Here is a 21,729-nt window from a genome sequence, read left to right as displayed (position 1 = left end):
CTACTTATTTAGGATTTATAAAAGATAAGTAATTCTTTTTTTTTAAATCTATATTCTATGAAACTTTTTATTCAAAAATAGTTCTGTTAAATAAAGCAAGTCGTAATAGTATAATTATGTACTTGGTAAGTACATAATTCCTTAAATAAAGTAGCTTTATGCTCAAACCATTTAAATTCACTAAGTTTGCTTCTATAAATATATTCTATAGAGCCATTATTCACAAGTAGTTTTATTGAAGTAAACAGGTTACCCCAAGCGGTGTCAGGGAGATATGGAATTGGCAAGTAATTTGATTTTGGGATAAGAAGTATGGGAATAATGCAATTCAAGGTCGAATGCCTAAGTCTTGCAACAAATCCAGAATATAACTAAAATGGGGAACAAGAAGCAGCCCAAGTAAATATGTCTAAAATCAACTTCTCGTTGCAAAAATATTGCTGCAACATGCATGAATTTTTCTATATAATATGTATTCAAATTAGAATAATATTTAGTTTTCGAAATTAAGCCTTCTACATAAAATAATTTTGGTTTTTAAATGCAAGTAAGTTATAAGATAGCTGTCTGTATGACTGGTGTATATTTCATAGCAACTTTAAATTTTTCCATTTTTTGAGCAATATATTGCTTTTATTTTTAATTTATATACTTGTGTGTTACAAAACCTACAACATGTTAAACCTTTGCCTAGTAAAATTTAATCTTTGATGAAATATTGCCATGTGGTTATTGTAAAAATGTTACTTGGAATTTTCGCTGGAATGTCAGGGAATTTTATTCTAAAATTAGGTGGGAATCTTGAGTTAAGTGTAAGCCTCAGACTTAAGTGTTGGTAGAACTTATTAAATACATTGTAATTGTTAAATTAAATATCCACATATTCGAAGTAAAAGAGAATTTTATTAAGATTATCTAAAAAAAGAGAGCAATTATATTTGTATCATCTGTGATACAAATATAATTTTTGTAGAGCTATTTATAAAAGTAAAATCAATAGTGTTTAGAGGGGAAACCAAGAAATGTTGGATAAAAATTCTTTAAAATTTTCTCCTGTTGCTAACAGATTTTTCCTGAACATTGTGAAGCAATAAAATTACCTGAAAAGGATATTATTGATCGTAATGGCAATAACGCTTGGTAAGTGCATTTTAAATTTTAGTTATCAGTGTTTTGCGCCAAGGGGGACAAAAAGAAAGTGCTTTAGACTTGAGTCAAATCTGTAAATAATTAGACACAGCTGCGAACTCTACTGGATTTTTCCAGCTTCTACTGGTTTAATTACAATTCCCCTGGTTTTTGTACATCTTAGAAAATTCCTTAAAATTGAATAAGTTTCCTTAAATATTCCTATTGAAATAGAATTTTTGTAAAGATATTATTGCTTGAATATTTAAATAAGTATTCCTAGTACATAATAAAGAGAACCTCATTTATAGAAATCAGTTCAAAACTTTTTCTGTTCTAAAATGTTCAAATTATTCAGAACTCTCTTTTTAAATTAAGAAAATCTTTTAATTATCTCTGATAAAATTAAATGCCTATTAATATTCGAAACTATGCGTAAACATAACATTTCAAATATGTTTAATGTCAATCATAACTGGAAAATATATCAGTTTTTCTATTTTGATGGCTATAAAAATCTCTAAAATTCGCTATGAGTAAAATATTTACTACAATACGCAACAATTATCATAAAATTTATATTATTTTGTAAAATCTACTGGATTTTTTCCTATCCATGTTGGCAGCTATGATTATATATACCATCTTGCTTTAAATAATTATCTGGACTTTAGAATGAACAAATATGTTTTAAAAGTAATTAAATGTGTCAATTTGTGGATATTTTCCAACCTAGATGAAACATATCAAAATAAATTATTATTTTCTTAGTTTTTTTAATGTTAACATAAAAATCCATGATTAAAGCAGTCATGCTTTCAATTGTGATATTTTAAAGCGGAAAATAGTTTTTATTAAGATCATTAAAAAAAAAATACATGTTATTCATTTCTTGATGTATAAATATAGAATCTACATGAGTTCAGTAGTCAAATATAATTGTCGGGGGTGAGTTTAGTGGGAGTGGATGGATCCAGTCCCATCGTCTGGCACACCCATCTCGCAAAATCTATTTTTTCACTTTCTGCATTCTTCACAAATGGATGGTTCTGAAATTAATAGACATCAAAGATTAATGCATTTGCAGCTTCTGAAAATGAAGCCCATTTCAACAAAAAAAGGAAACTTACGAGAAGGGTTTTTAAGTCTGCCCTTTCGGCCGGGTTCTTCTTCAGACTAAAAGAAGGAAGAAATTATATCATATTAGTATATGGTTGAAACCACAGAGGTGCCAACTCTTTTACTACTTATCATTAATTATTACAGTATCATTGTCAGAGCTGCGATGGCTATGGGGATAGAGCGTTTGCCTTCCAATTAAGTGATCGGGGTTCGAATCCCACCAATGGCTGCTCACTACGAATCCGCATCCGGCTTGCACCAACCACAGTGCTGATGTGAAATATCCTCGGTGGTAGACAGATCATGGGTTACAGTTCTTTTGCCGTTAGGCTAACCGTGGGAGGTTTTCCAAATGCGGGTAAGTTCCATCAAAAAGTTCTCCACGAAGGCAAATTTCTCCCAATACTTGATCCAGGAGTTCCCTTGTCTTCTGGATTGAGTTAAAAATTACTAGGCTACGGAGTTGAGCATTAGTAGTTTTAAACCCAGGAATTGGGTCGGCTTTTCAACAACGGTTATAAAATAAAATATCATTGTCAAGATTATGAATTTCTGTTTAAATACAATAAAATTTCATAAACAGCAATATTTGCTGCAAACAATAAAATTTCATGCCAAGAGTTATGAAATTGTATTGTTTGCAGCTAATCTACAATAATTTTTTTTCTCCAAACAATTCTAAAAGAAATAAATAAATAACAATGATATGATTGTAACAAGAAATAAAGAGTGTCAAAAACACTATCCATAGCTCCCAACTCTATTGGTTTTATTAAAATTCTCGTGGTTTTTGTACATTTTAGAAAATTCCCTAAAACTGAGTAAGTTTCATACAAAAATTCATATTGAAAAAGAATTTTCATACAGGTTATTGCTTGCTTGAATATACTAATACATAATGAAGTGAACTTTATTGAAATCAGTTTATAACTTTTTTTGTTCTAAAGTATTCAGTCTACTTTTATTCAGAACTCTCTTTTTAAATTAATTAAAAAATCTTTTAACTATCTGAGAAAGAAATGTCTATTACTATTCGTAAAAATTATACATAACATTTCAAATTTATTTAATGTCAATCATAACCAGACAAATATTTTTAAGAATTTTTTTAAGTTGTTGATTCAGTAAATGTGCTCAGAAAATTTTAAAGATAACTTTTTAGCTTAAGATTGCTTTGGAATTCTTGTGAGTTATATCTTCCTGCAACTCCTCCAAAAATGAAGTTAAAATGAAATTAAAACACTGATCATTTTTGACATCATGCACATTTGAGACATACCAAAGTAGTATATACTCCTGTCACTCCCAGGTCAAACTTCTGACTGAGGCTTCCAATAAATTATTTGAACTAGAAGCTAAAAATGAATATATCTAAGCAGCACTAAAGTCAAGATCAGTTATGATTCATTTCTACAAAGCATCAAACTTCAAATGTGTAGCAGATAGAAAAAAAAAATCTTAACATAGTAAGCCGGAGAATTCTATTAAATTGAAAACCTTTGTGAATAGTTGTAGACATAATGTAACTACCACGTCAAAAATTGAACGATAGGTTGGGTAGGGTAAGGTGGAAGTCAGATTGGTGGTGATGAGTTCTACTTTAATAAAAATGAGTGGAGTGCTGCATCATGAAAAATTAATAGACTTCGATTTTTTGTTTAAAAATAGCATATATATATATATAAAAAATTATTGATCAGAATTTTATTTAGGTTATCTAAACTATAAAACAAGCATGAAAAAGTAGAGCCCGTTTTCTCTCCAAGTTTTTATTAATTTTAATTACGATTCACAAACAGGAGTAGATTATAACGAATTTTTTTAAAAAATTACTGGCGTTAGCAACTTCTCGGTACCAAAGCATTCAGAAGCTAAAGAATTAATTTCTTTTATCCATTTTAATCTAATCTAATCCATACACTGAACCGTGATGGCTCGGGGCTTCAAGATGAATCGTTTTCTTTTCTATCTCTAATGAAAAACATGCTTTAGAGAAATTTATTTTAAAAGGTTAAAAGTTATCAGCAATATTAGTAGTCATTCTACACTATTCAACGACGATTATATATAAAAAGAAACAAAAAAATTATATTTATTGAGATGAGTCTTACACCATTTCATATATCACGTGAATGGATTAAAGTTAGGTGCAATGTCAATTTCCAACAGATCTAATATACTAAGAGCGGTGGTGCACTGGCAACTTCGACCTTTTCACCTCCATATTTGTTATTTGACGATCGTATCATTGCAAAATTGACAATTTCAGAAAAGCGTAATTATTTAATAAACATGTTTTTAATATTGGAATCAGTCTTCATTTTTTTAATAAACACATACGATGCCAATAATAACTGCCCTTTGTATTTAATTAAAGTAGTTACGTTTAACTGTCATAAATAATAACAGCTTAAACGTACTGATAATAAATAACTGAATGTTCACATTTTAGAGGATTCAATGTGTCATTAATAGTCTTATCCAGGATGCGTAGCCATATTTTTCTACAAAAAATAAGCACCTTTTAAGTATTTTTTAAACACTTTCCAAAAAGAAAAAAATCAAAATTAGGATCTGTGCAGTAATAAAAATTATTTTTTCTATCGTTCAAAGTTCTTAATTTATGGAACATAAAATCAACAAATTTAAAAAAACATTTTAAAAAACTTTAAATGTTTGTGATCAAATAATTAGTTTCTGATAAATATTGCCAAGAAAATTGTGAAAATCATAAATTTTTTGTAATTTAGAGCGACAATTTTCGCTTTTCAACTTAAAGCAATTCTAATAGGGTAATTACACCGAAGATTTATTACTATTATTAGTGAATATATTCTTTTTCTCGTTTTCTTGATGGCACAGGAAAACTACTCAATTATTACCAAGGGGTAAGTAACAAAAATATATTTAAATCGTTAACATGATTAATACGGTACAATGGTAGACATTACTACTACTACACTACAATGTAGATGTTCTTGCTTTTTACAAAATCTTTGCTTTCAATTACAGTTACAATCTAATGATAAACTCCGCCATCTATTGGTGGTTCAATAACAAGTATTTCTACAACAATCGACCGGCAAAGAAAAAAAATCTATATTTAAAAGGCAGAAAATTAAGCACTTTTTACAAAGGTTGAAAAAAGAAGCACCTTTAAGGGCTTTTAGAAACGTAAATCAAACCTAAGCACTTTTTAAAAACGCTACGCACCCTGTACTCACAATGTGAATATAAACATCAGTAACTATTGTTAAGAGATAATAACTGTAAGGAGAAAATACATACCATCTATCTACAAGGTCTTTAAACGCATTAGAGAAAACTCCATCAGGCACAGTTGGTGGGGGCTGAAATAGAAATACCAAATATTAAATCGATTGAAAAGAAATTATTATGGTAGTCATAGAAACAGGGAAACAAAGCCAGAAAAAAAATTCGATGCTCCAGCTATTTTACTGTATTTCTAGTTTCAGATTTTAATTTGACATTTTTATTATGTTAAGGAACAATGAAAAAGGACACGGTGCTTCCTTGCTAGAAAAGGGCCCTCCACATACCAGTTTATTAAAATGTGTAATATTAAGTAACAACTGAATCTGATCCTCAATGTTTAAATTACCCTCTTATACTATATTATGTGTATACAGGGGTCTGTCCAGGGCAAATTTACTGCCGTTTAGCAGTACTTCACAAATTTAAATTTTAGGAAGAACTGTAGTTTCACAAAATACTTTTAACATATTTTCGAAAAATATTTAAATATTCTTGAAAATATTTTCTTATTTTACCATTTTTTTGTGTTGATTTTCTACTATAATTTTTAAATTTCACAAATTATGTCTAAATTTTTTCACAAAATAGGTACCTCTCAAAAAAACCTAGACAGACCACTGGTATATTCACCACAATAATTCTCACTTTTGAAAAATAATTAAAGGCAACTTAAAAGACAATCTCTATAACAATGTAAATTTTATTCTTAAAAAAAAAGATTCATTGATAACAACTTGAAAGATTTTTTTATATTTTAAACTGAAAATTATGAGAAAATAAAAATTTAAAGGTGCTGTTTTTTGAATGAAAGGTATTATTAGGCATGAAAGGTAAAAAAATAATGGTAAAAGTTAAAATCACTACAAAAAATTATAAATATACCCCTCCTTCCCCCCCCCCCCAAAAAATAAATAAATAAAAGATGTGAACATCTCTGCGGCCGAATATCATGCGAATTTTAACTATATAACTAGACAACATAAGAAATATTTAACTAAAATGAAAGAATGAAATTAAATAATTAACAATAACTAAATAAATCAATCTTAAGAAAATAATTTAATACTTCTTTCATATTTGATTTTAAATCGTTATTATAAATGTACTTTTATGCTGGGAATAGTTTTTCTAGAGCAACTTGGATAACAGCAATGGTGTTACAATGCGGCAGGCTATTTACATTTCTGTAGAATACAATGAAATTGCTGGAGCATGGGGAAATTTAGAGCTAAGGAAAATATGCTCCTGGCTTTGATCAATATTACTAAAATATTTAGAATCTTGATATTTCCTTGATTCTTCATTTAAATTAAATAAATATTCCTTTAAAACTACTGGACATACTTCATAAATATTATTAATTAAGCAATACAAAAGAAACTCAATTGAAGCATTTATTAAACACTGCTAAGCTACATTTTTGATGTTATCGTGCACCATAAAAAGTTAAGTGGTGTCAAAACTTCAGTTTACGGGTCAGCAGGGTAAACAGAAGCGGACTTCAGTTTACCCTGCTTTTAGCTTACCTTGCATTTGGTTTGTTTTGACTCTAGTTTTGGTACAGTCATCCCCACTTAATTGCATATCGGATAATCGAATAACCTGTTTATACGAATAAAATTTAATGGAACCAAATAATTTTATTTGAAACTAATGTTAAACTTCCCCATTTAAATGAATATTTGTTGTTTTTTGACCCCGCCGCCTAGTTCTATAAAGAAGAGATACAGAAATGAAAAAAAAAACTGTTTCATTTTGAGAAATGTTTCATTAGCTTAAAAGGAATTTCCGTTTTTCAGTTAAGATAAGGATACAATAGATGGTCACTTCAATAAGGACTTCGTGTTCATTAGTTGGTCTACGCAGGTTTAATTTTGAAAGGAATAAAAAATGTCATGAAAGTCTTAGTAGAAACTGAAAGGGAAAATCTGATTTTGATAAATTAGCGAATTAAACGGGTATAAAAACAGTCTTCAATAATAGAATTTTTCGGAAGGGATCAAATAACATTTTAGTACACAATACAAAAAGGATAAAAAGAAAGACGAAGAAAATTAATAAGATTTATTTACTGCACAAAAGCTGCAACTTTATAGAACGCATAAAATAAGTTAAAAATGTAGAGAAAACCTGGAAAATAATAAGGATTAATGAAAAGAGAAGAACAAAAATTATTAAAATAAAATATTTTCAAAAAATATCAATAATAATAAAAAATATATATAATAAAAATATATATACACACACAATTGTAGTTCAAAATAAAAATTTATAATCGTGTTCATTCTCGAAAAATATTACAGCACTCCACTCTCAGATCACACTAGAAACATTTTATTAGGAAAATTGATAACAGATTTGATTTTCTAAAAAATCTAATATTTAAAAACGAAGCTAATATTTGAATTTAAAAATTTTCAACTGATGCTCCAACATTTTTGGAATGGTTAAGTAACATTTATATTTATTATGATTAATAATACCCTACAGTCTAAATTTTGATTAGTAAAAGCTTATAATTTTTAAGTTGTAAAATTTTAAACTTAGGGACTGTCTACTTATTACATAACTTACAATGGAAGATCTATACTGCATTAAGGAAGCGAAATCAATTGTTGCATTTTATTTCTAATGCTGCTAACAATTAAAATTTTGTTTTCATTGCATATTCTACTGTTTTAAAGTAACTTATATTATTATTTGTCTCTTCAAGTAGAAAATATTTCAATTTCCAAAACATAAATGTTATGCATATTGATATACCTCATTAACAATGTAATCCAGAAGCTCGAATATAGATAAACTTGGAGTATCATTAGTGCCTAGATTAAGATTGCCTGTAAAGAAAAAGAAGAGAAAGATCAATTGAAAAATGAAAGAATTTGTGTGATTTGAAAAAGACATCTAACACCTTACTTGGTCTATTCTTCGAACTGGATGAGGGACACAAGCACTCTTTTTGTGCAAGATATTTAGCACCAAACAGAGAGGCCAGCTCCTTGTCATTTGGTGGCGGAATCGGATACCTTCCTATAACCATTTCAACGAGAGAAAGACCTAAACTCCATATATCAGACTGTACTGTATAATGTGTTCCCTGCAATCTTTCTGGCTGAAAATATATAATACAACAAGTTGTGTAGCTGCATTTTTTAACAAAAAATAATCACTTTTTGAAAACTAAAAAAATATTTTAAAACACCTTTAAAAAAATATCTAGGCTTCACCCATAAATATTTTTTTCTTCTTATTTTTGAAAGTTTATCATATTAATAAATAAAAATCAATGGAAAAATTTTCAAAGACTTAACATAATCATGATAAAATACAGGAAAAGCTCGACTTTCCCACAACACATAATATAACGGGTTGGATAGCCAAATTAACAAAAAAAAATCACTTTCATATCATATCGTTATTCATACAGTGCCCGCCGCTAATAAAATCAGCCGCTTATTTCGGCAAGAACCGAATCATTACAATATTAATACACATTAAAAACATCCTTTAATAAAATCAATGCCGCCGCTTTTTAAAATCAAAGGTGCAATATTTCAGCTTTTTTTGTTCTTATTTATAAAATATTATTTTTTCGAAGTTTAAAGATTTTTTTAGAAGAAGCAACAGTTACTCACAAGCCTGTGAAACAGGTGTGGTTAGCACTTTCCTGCGATATACATAGTGTAAGAGTTAAGGAAAAATGTGGGTGGTAAGCGGCAAGTTCATAGAAATCAATTTATCAATGCTAATACCTTGACTTGAATGAAGTTTGGAGAAACCTATCTCACTCAACAGGGGGTCGAATTCTTATCTTACTTTTAATTGAATGAACCATAGAAGGGAGAGAAGCTTCTTTTGTTATCTATCTTAACAGAGAACCTGAATAGATTTCCAAAAACTGTCTGTGCGCATGTTCCATATTATTTAAGCCGTTTGAGTAAATTATAGTTAAAATTAGAGCACATATCATTTTTAAGTTCGTTTGGTGTTAAATTTTATCAGCATGCCGAAAAGGAAGGATTTGAGTCTTAAAGATAAATTTGAAGTGTTGCAAAACTATGATAAGCTTCCTAAATGTAGTCAACGTGAAGCTTCAATGGAGATGGAGATGGGGCTCATAACTGCTTCGAAGAAATGATCAGCAAGGAAGAAAATGAAATGGACGAGAATTTTTTACGTTACGTAGCTATTGACAATAACCACCAAACATCAGGAGAAAAATCTGATTCTGAAATTGTTATAGACATCAAAAATTGCAACATTATTTCCCATCAAGAAATGGAGGAATCAGACTCAGAAGATGAAATAAACTCATCAGTGCCATCTTCAATGGAAGTCAGAAAAGCACTTAATGTATTGCGGAAAGCTTTAGAACAAGGAAGAGGAATATCAAAAACTATAAAAAACTTCTATAAACTCTCAAATGATGTTGAAAAGTTAATTTTAAATACTGCAACTCAAGCAACCATTGATCGGTTTTTTGCAAAACTTTTGTAAATTTAATCTTATGTTGGGTTTTACTTTATTAAAATAATTAAATTAGTTAAAATAAAGCATTAATGTGGTCATTATTTCAAATTTAAAAGTGTGTGCATTTATGTTGAATCGCCTCTTAATAAAATCAGCCGCTTAATAAAATCAAAAGAGCATAAAACGAAAGTGATTTCAATAAACGGCGGGCACTGTATATGTCATATTATCATATTTATGTCATATTATCATATATATGTCATATTAAAAGCAGGCTGCAACATATAAAGACGAAAGATACTCACAGACATGTAAGAACGCGTACCAACGAAAGAGTTTGCCATCGAGTCAATCAGCTGACCACTCACTCCAAAGTCACAAATTTTAATCTCTCCTCTGGAATTGACCAGAATATTTGATGGCTTTACATCTATGAAAATATTTTATAATTTTTAGAAGAAAAAAAAATTACAAATTTATTTCATAGGTTCATTAAAAATTGCCTGACCTCTGTGCATGATCTGGTGCTTCTCACGCAAGTAGTTCAAACCTTTGAAAACCTAGAATTTAATATATTATACATTATACACTTGTAAAGGGTGGCAACAGTGAAACGAAAAACTTTGAAGTTGCTTAATTTGCACAAATAAATACAAGAAAACAGTATTCATAAATGGAAGTGCATACGTACATACGTAAAAAAAGTAAAGGAACAAAGTTTAGCCACAAAAAAAATTTTAAGCATAATAATTTTAAACAACAAATATAGAGAAATCCTGATGAATATAGAGATGCATGTTTCCAAACAGAGTAATTATGAATCATCGGCTGATTTGTGAAAATTAAATAAAACTAAATAAAAGTATTTTTTATCATTCTTCCCTTTGATCCACTCATTCTTGCAGACAAGATAAACAGCAAAGAAAGACATTTCTTAACTATACTTTATACATTTAGGGTTTTAAATGTATTTTAATAGCCTTAACAATAATATAAATACATCAAAAACATGGATATTATATGACAGCCAAACTTACAGCAATTGTTACTTTTCCTAAAATTTTTTCAGGTATTCTTCCAGCTTTTTTCAATACTAGATCTAATGATCCACCATTCTATATTAAATTGAAGAAACAAATGTTAGTAAAATTAAAACATTAGGTGTTTTAAGAAACACAGTGTGAAAAAAATACATCAAATCTGTATAACTTATGTTATCTTTTCATGTATTTTTAATATAATATTATTACGTTTTAATATAATATTATTGTTCTTTTTTAATTTAATATTATTATGATCCACAAATTCCGAACCGCGCTTTTGAATAATAATTTAATAACCTGCTTTAGCCATGACTATTTCATCTCAAATTTGCAATTTTGTCAAACTGTGAAGCTTTTACGATCTCTGAAATTGATTGTGTGATTCATACTGATAATAATCTTTTTATGCGAGGAGGGAAAAAAATACGCAATTTTTTTTGCGCTGTAGTGAAATGCCGAATTTTGTTTACTTGATTTCCCCCTTTTTTGCCCTTTAGGTTACAGTCGAAATGGGATTCAAAGCGAACAAAAATTAAAAGTCAGGTAAAAGTTATAAAGAAGCGGAAAAGCAGAGGAATTCATCCCTACATACCATTTTTTAAAAAGTCGCAATTGAAAAAAAAAAATTTTATTTTTTTGAAAAGGGAAAGAGAATAAAGAATTTTGATTGTTTGAAAGTGTCTGGAATAAACATCCTTCCTGTAAACAGATGACCGTGACTTAGTACTGTATTTGAATTTTTCAAGCAAATGGAATAAGATTCAAATAAATCCAACTTAATATACTAAAATATAGTAGCAGAAATGTTTTCTTTAGATGATATGATAAGAAGAATTTGGCAGTAGCAAAATGAAATTAAATCTAGACTGATGTTTTCTTTTAAAAAGGAGAATCATCACTTTTTTTTGTTGTCTTAACCACAGTTTTTTGTATTTTATTTAATATCTTTATACCTTACATGTCACAGGAATTCACAACAAATAAAACATTAACAATACATCAAAAAATTTTATTTGATCCAATAAAGGAACATTTTTTACAAATGTTCAATCTGTGAACTTTTGGTGATGCAACAGAAATCAAGTCTAAAGTCAAATTCTTGCCACGCTCGCTGCAACATGCCACATACGAAGGTGGTTGCGTTTCTTCGTCGATATGTTGCAACTGTGGTTGATGCCACAATTGCAAGTAGATTATGCATCTTTCAACAAGAGCATCCCGCTCTTCATTGTGGGAGAGATGTTCATGATTTCCTAAATAAGGAGCTTCCTCATCATTGGATTGAAAGCTGGTTAGACAGCAATTCTATACATCTTCGATGAAACTCTCCAAACTTAAATCCCTATAATTTTTTTTTACAGGTTTACATAAAAGATTACATGTTCATGCCACTGTGCTTCATGATTTAACAAGAATTACTACAAAGGATCACAATACTGATCATGACATGCTGCAGCAAGTGAGGGAAGAATTTTGTTGGAGTTATTTATAATTTTGACTAATCAGTCAGATCTTCCAACATATCATATTTTAACTCATCACTTTTTCTCACTCAGCATCTAAATTTCTAGATTGACATTTTTCTTGAGGGAGTAACATACCTTTCTTAGTTTGACTACTTAAAAGTAGTGACTACATTTCAAAAGTAGTTTATAATTACTACATTTAAAAAATAGTTGTAGTCAACTGCATTGGTAATGAAATAGTAGTAGCTAACTAGAAACACTTTAAACTGACAAAATCGTGATTATAAGCGTAAATTGAATCCTCAAACAAAATCAGTTTAATAAAAGATGTTATGTAGTGACTACATTTTGGAAGTAGTTTGCAATCACAACATTTAAAAAATAGTTACAGTTAACTGCATTGGTAATAAAATAGTTGTAGTTAATTACAAAAACAATTTAGTTTTTCAGGAGAACTGATTCAAACAAATGAAAGGTTTTCAGCTATTAGAAAATTAAGAATATGGAATTAAAAAAAATTTTACAGTTATTACCATGTATTCCATGCAAATGTTGATTTCTCCATCGCTATAAAAGGCTCCATAAAAACCAACAATGTGAGGAGAATTGCACTCGTGAAGTACCTTCAATTCTCGTATAATTTGGTTCCTAATAGCTGGTTTTACTTCAAGATGAATAAGCTAAAATAGAAAAATAAATAGATCAATTATTACTATTGATAACAGAATGTCTGCTGAAATAAAAACTCTATCTAGCAAATAGGGCTGAGAAGATTTATTAAATCTAGGCTTCTTTCTAGAAAAACAAAGTTCTTAATTTACAAAACTCTTATCAGATCAGTCTTGATATACGCTTCTGAAGCTTGGACAATGACAAAACTGAAGGAAAATTGTATCGCAATATTCGAGAGAAAGATTTTGCAGAGTATAGTTGGTGTAAATGAAAACAATAGCTGGGGAAGGAGATTTATCTTTGAACTGTACAATATTTATAAGCAACTAGATATTATTAAATACATAAAAATAAATAGAATGAATTGGATAGCTCATGGGATTGAAATGAGTGATGACAATAAAATTAATAAAGATATTGCCTTTTAGACCCACTGGAACAATAAAGCGGGTAAAACCACGGTTCAGATGGGCTGATTCGGTGGAGTCTGATTTTCTTGCAATTAATGAAAAGAATTGGAGATCAAAGATAAATCGGAAGTCGTTTTGAATAAATTTCAGAGAAAGGCATTTGCCCATATTGAGCTGTCTGGCCAACTATGATGATGATAAGAAAAATAACAAAAGGGTCTAAATCTTTCATGAAAAATAATTTTAATTTATGAAAACCTTATAACAGTTACACTGTAAATGATTGCTAAAATATTGTTAAACACAAGTAATACTGATGATTACAACTTGCTTGCAAATCAAAAGAATTCTAAGTTAGATCAAATTGAAAAGTATGATTAATTTCTGTGTGGCAATACAGCTTAGATCAAAGTGAAAAGTATGGCAAAGTTTTCAAAGGCATTCTAGCTTAGATCAAATTGAAAATAGTAGTGAATTTCTGTGCTGCAATACAGCTTGGATCAAATTGAAAGCACTCCAGATTGGATAAAATTTAAAAGTAAGCTGAATTTTTTTAAGTTAATTTTTTGTTAAAAATAAAAAGACTGTTGGTAAGACTAAGCTTGTGAGATCAAAATCATTCAAAATAAATATTTTTAAGATAAATTAAGAGTTATTGTTAAGATTGAAACAAAAATGAATTTTTGTTGCAAATTTAATGATTTAATAATGATACTATTAGGGTGCGGTTATTAACTTTCAGGACTTATCTAACAACTTATGAAAATATTACATGGATTCATTTCATATTCATGTAATTCATTTCTATCTGCCATACAGTTCTTCTGTACTTAGATACAAATGTTTTGGGGAGAAAAAAAACTTTTAAAGTTTGTGTTTGGAAGGTTCTTCAATTCTCATGTTTCTAAAGTCTTAGACATTCATAAACCTTGTTTCCTTAGCAAATTTTTAAGTTGTGAAGATGAATTATTCATAATAAGGAAGCAGAGTTTTACTTTCTGAAACTGAAAAATTTGCTAGAATAACATTTAAGGATGTCAAAGACTTTAAGAAAGCCCAAGGTTGGAATTGAAAAGCATTGGGAAAAAAGGAATTAAAAGTTGTTTCTGAAAGTTATACAGTTTTTACAGAAGCGTTTAATGTCAAGGCTATATCAAATATTAAATGGTTTGTACTAAATGGGTATGTAGTTCCAGTGTTCTCCCGAAGCGTTAGAACATGAACGATTGATTACAACAAGGGCGGCCTGCACTGCTTGTCCTTTGATTGCAATAAATGCTCCCTCTTTGCCGTTTTTGTAAAAGTAAGCTGCCGTTCCTTAAAGCCACTGCCTTTTTTTATTCAGATTCCATTTTGAAAAAATTTGTATATTGTTTTTAAATAATAATTACACACTTGTAAAATGATCTGTGCTTATGGGTTTAATTTTGATTACTAATACAAATATTTACATTGTTAGGATTATTCTCAACTGGTTAAATTTTTATATTTTTTTGGGGGAAAACACAACATAAAAGTATCATTTAAAATCGTACACCAAAGGTGACAAATATATTAAAATATTTATTGATCTGTTTTGAAGCAGCCATTTTAGATAAATAATATGCAACTTGATAACTGCAAAGAATACATTTTAACCCAAAAATAAACTAAGCATAGGTACTTTAATTTCACAGAAGGAATGGGAAAAAAAATTCAAACAAGAAAAGCGTAATTGAGTTTATAGTACCCTTTGAAAAGAATTTTTAAAACAATGATAAATAACATACAACTTGATAAATGCAAAGAACACACATTTTAATCCAAAAATAAACTAAGTAAAGGTACTTTAATTGCACAGGAGTGAAAAAAAAACATTTCAAACAAAAGAAGTGTAATAAAGTTTATAATACCCCTTGAAAAGAATTTTAAAAACAACATTCTTTATATTAAGGAAATCATTAAATTTTAATTTTTTGTTCTTTTTATTAGTGCTCCTATACAGTTGTCTAGATTTACCTAATGGAAGATCCAGCCCTAATAATTACAGGGTCAGGGAAGACACTAGGCTTTCAAAATCCCGGGTCCCTGGGACCCATGACTTTTAAAAAACTGGGTCCTTTTGAAAAAAAATGGGTCCTTTACATAATTTTTTAAACAAATACAGTAGAGAACCATTTTTCCGGTATCCAGAAAACCGGGAAACCAGAAAACCGGGAAAAATTTTGCTCGATTTTCCCACCATTTTAAACTAGAACGAAAAAAGCGGAATTTGGACTCATCCTTGAAGTTGAGTAGAGGAAAATGTAAGGAAGGGGAAAATTTTTTTTCCCCGTTTACCCAGAGAAACGTCATTTCCTCTGTGACCTTGAAGGCAGGGAAGGGAGGAATGTTTTATTTTTTCCTTTAGGCCGTCAATCAAACTCAAGGGTGTGGCATGCTGATTTCGTTTTCTGCTTGATTTACGAGGGGGGTGGGGAAAATGCATTGCATGCATATCAGTGAACAGAAAAAGAAAAGAGAAAAATATATTTATTTGACATCAACTAATAAAAATAAAATCTTTTTCTTTTGAATAAATTCTCATTCTTTGGAAGTGCGGTATCAATTGGTTGCGGTTTTTCTTGGCGTGGAATCACATCTGCAGTAATTAAAAATGTTGTTTTTATCAACAAAAAATAAATAAAATAAGAGGAGAATTGTTTATTAATTTAAACATAGGATTATTTTATGAAGCAGATTACAGTTTTGTTTTTCTGATTCCACTATGTTTGATTTTTTTTCTTTTCGCGATAAATTTCGCACTCAATAAATTAATTCTTTCTATTCATAAATTTTATCATTAGGTTTTTTTTTTTTTTTTTTTGAATTCCGTTTATTTTGCCTTGTTCCGGGTTTTAATATTTATGCTAGTGCCTTTTTTAACTATCGTTTAAATCATTATTTTTATTTCATTGTCTGGCAAAGTCATACTTAAATAATATGTTATTAGCTTTTTAAGATTAAGAAATTAAAAGTAAATAACTAAATGTAGCACACATACTATAATGTATTTTTATTTGAAAGCTTATCTTTTACAATCACGAATAAAATTGGGAAAGCATTCAAAATAAAATAAAAGAGAGAAAAAATCTTTAGTACTCTTGAAAATATTCCTGTACGATGCGACCGCCAGCTATGAATTTTTCGCCAAAATGGAAACCCCCATCTTGGAACAAGTTTTCAGAGCCCAAACAATAGACTAGCTCTCTCTACCCTAATATCTCCTCTAAGTGCTATAATGGTCAACATTTTGAGTCATAGAACTGGTTTCCCACCTGTGTGTCTAACATGTGTTGGTCTAACTCTGGAGACAGGGTTTTTTTTTTTTTTTTTTTATACCGAGGATGCATACCGATTTATTTTTTGCGTCCCAATTTTTCGATTTTATTAAAATGTTTCGATATCAAAGATTAAAAAGTCGGGAAATTTATAAACTTTCTTCAAAAATTTACGCGTCCCGCGGGACGCGTAGCGATCATTTTTTTGCGTCCGATTTCAATTTTTTGCGTATTTTACGCGCTATAGCGCGTAAATGTCTTCCCTGCAGGGTATATGCTACATTTTAGATTTTCAAATCCATGACTAATTCCAAGAATTTTTCATGACTTAACAAAGTTACTATTTTCTCAGATAAAACAAAACAGTAAATTTAAAAAAGCACTATTATAACATTAATTGAAATGATAGGTATAACCAAAACTGTTATACTCTGCATCTTTATATTTATAGATTTTTAATTTAAAAAGCATAGTAAAGAAAGAGTTGAAGCAATAAAATAGTGGAAAAAAATATGAAGGCAAAAATTTTTTTTCCTTTTATCCTGCAGAATTATATTCTAAAGATACGTTTCCTGAAAGGAAAGAAAATACTCCTAATTATCCTGTTCTCAATTTGGAATTAAAAAAAATTCGCCAACGACTAGCTTGCTTCAGCTAGAATTTTAAATTGATAAAATAAAAGTAATAATAAATATTCTGAAATTACAGTTTTGCTCTAGAAATGTTTTTTCTTTCATCTTTTGAAAGTACACCATAACTTTTAAAGAGCATGATAAAAGAAAAAATTTGGGTAGGATTCCATTTTAAAAATTAGATTTTTCGGCGACCTAAAATATGACTTTCCATGATTTTTTTTAAAAAATAGATAAAATCATGACATTTCATGGAAAATTTTGTTCAATACTTTCACTTCATGACAATCCATGATTTTTCAAGACATTCCAGGTGCGCAGATATTCTGTAATTATGATTGATCAGTTGAATAATTGATCTAGCTCTAATAATATTTAAAAAAAAATTATTATTATGATTAAATGATTTCAACAATCTATGACATTTCTAACAATATATAACATTAATACATTCTATATGACATTTAGTGATTTAAACTACTAGATTATAATGTCTATAATTTTGTTACCTTCCGAGCCATGACTAATCCACTCCGTTTGTGCAATACTTTTGTGACGACACCCCCATTACCTGCACCAAGCTCACCTAAATTCTCAAAATCATCCACACTGAGTTCACCAACTTGTTGTTTCTGTGAGAGGAAATTTTCCAGTCTTTTTCTCTGCAATTCGTCAAGATCCAATCCTTCTAAAGTCTTCTGAAGCGCTTCAATGCTGGTGTCACATGATCTAAAAATATAGAATCATTACTTATCTATGTGTTAGAAATTAAAAAAGAAAGTAATAATAAACAAAACCAGTGGTCGGAAAAACTACATTATTTTTAAAGTTAACTATAACAACCATGCTACAAACAGAAGTTAACTACAACTACTTTTTTTAAACGTAGTGACTACAAAGCTGGTGTCACATGATCTTAAAATATAGAATTATATTACTTATCTTCGTGTTAGCAATGAAAAAAGAAAGTAATAATGAACAAAACTAGAGGTCGGAAAAGGAATCTTGTTTCATTCATATGAATGCTGATTTTCTTGTTATCACATCAGTTTTTCAACCATCTCTTCATGGATATACATTTTACCCTGATTTGCCCTTCTAAACCACTGTGATTTTTCTTGTTCTATTTTTTATACTTTTTCTTTCCCGGCTACTGCGGTTTTTCAAAATTTTGTTTCTCACCTTCATTTTTCCATTTTAAATGGCAACTTTTTGTTTTATAATTCAAATCACTTTTGTTTCTTCTCATTCTGGTCAAGCAAATTTTGAAAACAAGTGCAGGCTTTTGAATGCTTGAAACATGTTAAATATTATTTTCTATTTATATATACAGTAGAGAACCCGTTATCCGGAAATCAGAAAACCGGAAAACAAAAAAACCGGAACAAAATTCGATAAATTTTCCCGCCGTTTTTAAAAAAAAAAATTTTTTTCCTCATAAGATTTTGTGATTTTTCTTTCTTTTTTGAAAGATGTTTACCTTACCATCATTTTGGAAATAATCATTAGAGTATTACTTCATCGTAATTTCATCATTTTAAGATTATTTCCAAATTTTTTTTTTTAGTTGGGTTTAACAATAAAAAAAACGGCTTTTTGTAGCGATTCAGAAAACCGGAAAAATCAGTTATCCGAAATAGCGATGGTCCCAATCGTTCCGGATAATCGGTTCCCTACCGTATTTTGAATTGAATAAAGTTTTTAATCATGTAATATCCTACCGCTTCAGTTTCTTTGGATTATTTATTTAATAAATTTATCTTTAATAAATATTTTAAATCACTACAAGCTGTCCAGATATTTAAAAAATTTAAATCATATCAAAAGTTAAGAAATTCTAATGGAAGTTTGATAATTAAAAACATAATAATAATAATTTGATATAAATTTAAAAAATATTTGTAAGATTTTGCAAACGCTAGTCAACAATGGAACCAGTCAATCATAAGAACAAATACTTCACTTTTCCATCCTAATTAATAGCTCATTCAAAATAAGTTGAAGACATTTGTGATTTAAATATGTCAAGTATAAACTAGTCATTTGTTGGGAAGTTTTGTTTAAATTACAATTAGCAATTATTTTACTTCTGAAGTAAAATCTATTGATCAAGTACAGTAATTCTGGAAAAAATCCCAGGTGTTTTTAAGTGGGTCTACTTTGGAGAACTCTGGTTTATGTAATGGCAAAACATTAAAAACGTGTTTAAGTTTGCTCAGGTAGATAGCCATGAGTTATACCTGCCTTTCAAGTCTGTTCTCCTTTGAGTTTTAATTTTTTTCTCTCTCTGATCTTTCTAACTGCTTATTACTATTATTTGATTACTATTTAAGCATAGGTAAAATTTCACCACTAGAAACATGTTTAGAAATTCCACTCTCCATAAACAAACTCAACTTTTAAAGATAACATTGCTGTGAAACACTTCTTTTTGTGAAATAAACAACAGATCCGGTAACAACACGGGTTCATGTAGAGAAGATTTCTGTATAGTGATCTACACCAAAATAATTGCCAAGTCTTTTGTCAAGTGCTTTTGAGAAACTAAGAGAAAACTTTTATAATATGATCTGTAGCAGAATAATTGCTAAGTCTTTGCAACTTCTGGTTTGAAGCCTGGGCTAAGAAAAACATCACAATAAGGAACCAACTTAAAAGTAAAAGGTATAACTTACATTCCCCCCTAAGGTAACCTCAATAAGTTTTTTCAAAAAAATTTGCAAGTTCAAAATGTATTGGGGCATGATATGGAGATATCTTCTAGACTAGAAAAAAGAAATAAACATCACAGGAGTAAACCAACTCAGGTATAGCTTGTGGGCAGCTCCCGGAAAATCTCTACAAGTTTGATTTTAAATATTTACAGGTTTAAAGTCTATTTGTCAATTGTAGTTACAGCACCAGATCATAATATGTAGATATTTGGTTAAAAAATTTTAGGTGAGGTTTCTGGCATTATCATTCAGTTACTCCAATAACATCTAACTTTACTTGCTTTAATAGAGGAAATTTACATGATAACTGAGAAGGAAAAAAATAATTAATGATTCATAATTCAATAGAAACTAGATCAACCAAAGACCATGAAATTGTGGTGAATGCCTTTTTGAAGGGGGGATTATCATAACTACGGCAAGTTGGCGTTAAGGTGCGCAAAAATAAAATAGTATTTAAATTTCAATTTACTACAAATTAGTTAACACTTAATCTTGTGTAAAGATTTTTATAATGTAACAAAATAAATGTACTAACTCATTATTCGAATCAGAAGTGGCAGTAGAATCATAGATTTCTATAGATCCAGGAGGTAGCTTCAAATTTAACTTATTTTTTCCAGAGTATTTACTCATGTTGTCAAAAAAAAGTCACTCAGATTATCATATTTTTGTACAGGTAAATACACAATGAATTTATAGCAATAAACCTAAAATATATTTTATGACAGGTTTAACATTTAAAATAAATAATTTTAATTAATGAGGAGGAAATGAAAAAAACTGAATATTTGATTATTTTAAAAACAATACTGCGAAAATAAAAATACCATGGTAACGATTAGGTAATAAATTGAAGAGGCTGATTCTCAACCTTTACCACCGAAAGCGAGATTAAGTTCGTAAATAGCGCAAGTTCTAGCTTAGCTCTGAGCAACGTTTTCAACTTTTTGCACCCGAATGGGCGAATGTTATTTTTAAGAACGCTCAGTGGACATAACTTCCGGTTTAAATAAACTTTGGATAGCTGCTAGCTGCCTTGTTTTGTAGCAGAAATAAAATTGATGATTGCCGAAGAAGCCGAGAAAAAAAGGGACCGTTTGCACTGCATGTGGCTCAGACACATCAGATTGCGCTCCAGAGAAACGATAAAGCTGATTGGTGAGACTGTTTCATTGTTTGAAGCATTTCACCAATCAGGTTCTCCTTAGACAATGATCGGTGGCGTGTCAATCGCATACAAGACCATCATCAGCGTAATCAAAAGACTAAAATGCTGGTAACAAATTTTCTATTTAGATATTTAAGAACTCACTGTTTTTCTTTTCCAATTTAATATTCTAAGAACTTACCCTAGGAAGGATATCTCTCTCTCACAGAAATTATATAACAAGAGTATTTTTTTAAATAAATGGAGGCAAGTTTTTGAATCTTCTTTTAGAAGTTTTGCTATCAGTTTTTTAAGGACACTGATCACTTTAAGAAAGAGTCACAAAA

At 29.4% G+C, this 21,729-nt stretch overlaps 1 protein-coding gene across 1 annotated transcript; it reads right to left on the bottom strand.

The window, feature by feature from the left end:
* Window positions 1-1,958: 1,958 nt before the first annotated feature.
* LOC107443359 (dual specificity mitogen-activated protein kinase kinase 1) lies at window positions 1,959-21,330 on the bottom strand. The gene is made up of 11 exons (XM_016057208.5): window positions 20,771-21,330; window positions 18,028-18,247; window positions 13,039-13,185; window positions 11,034-11,111; window positions 10,505-10,556; window positions 10,302-10,426; window positions 8,443-8,638; window positions 8,290-8,363; window positions 5,539-5,600; window positions 2,259-2,304; window positions 1,959-2,177 (listed from the first exon to the last, which is right to left on the bottom strand). Exons 1-11 carry the CDS (start codon window positions 20,866-20,868, stop codon window positions 2,058-2,060), a joined length of 1,218 nt encoding a protein of 405 aa, XP_015912694.1. The 5' UTR covers window positions 20,869-21,330; the 3' UTR covers window positions 1,959-2,057.
* Between the last annotated feature and the right edge of the window lie 399 nt (window positions 21,331-21,729).

Source organism: Parasteatoda tepidariorum, chromosome 7, assembly GCF_982258835.1.
Source record: "Parasteatoda tepidariorum strain Cologne lab strain chromosome 7, Ptep-v5.0, whole genome shotgun sequence".
NCBI lineage: Eukaryota > Metazoa > Arthropoda > Arachnida > Araneae > Theridiidae > Parasteatoda > Parasteatoda tepidariorum.
The sequence above is the reverse complement of the archived record's forward strand: the minus strand, read 5'-3'. Positions and strand labels throughout refer to the sequence as shown.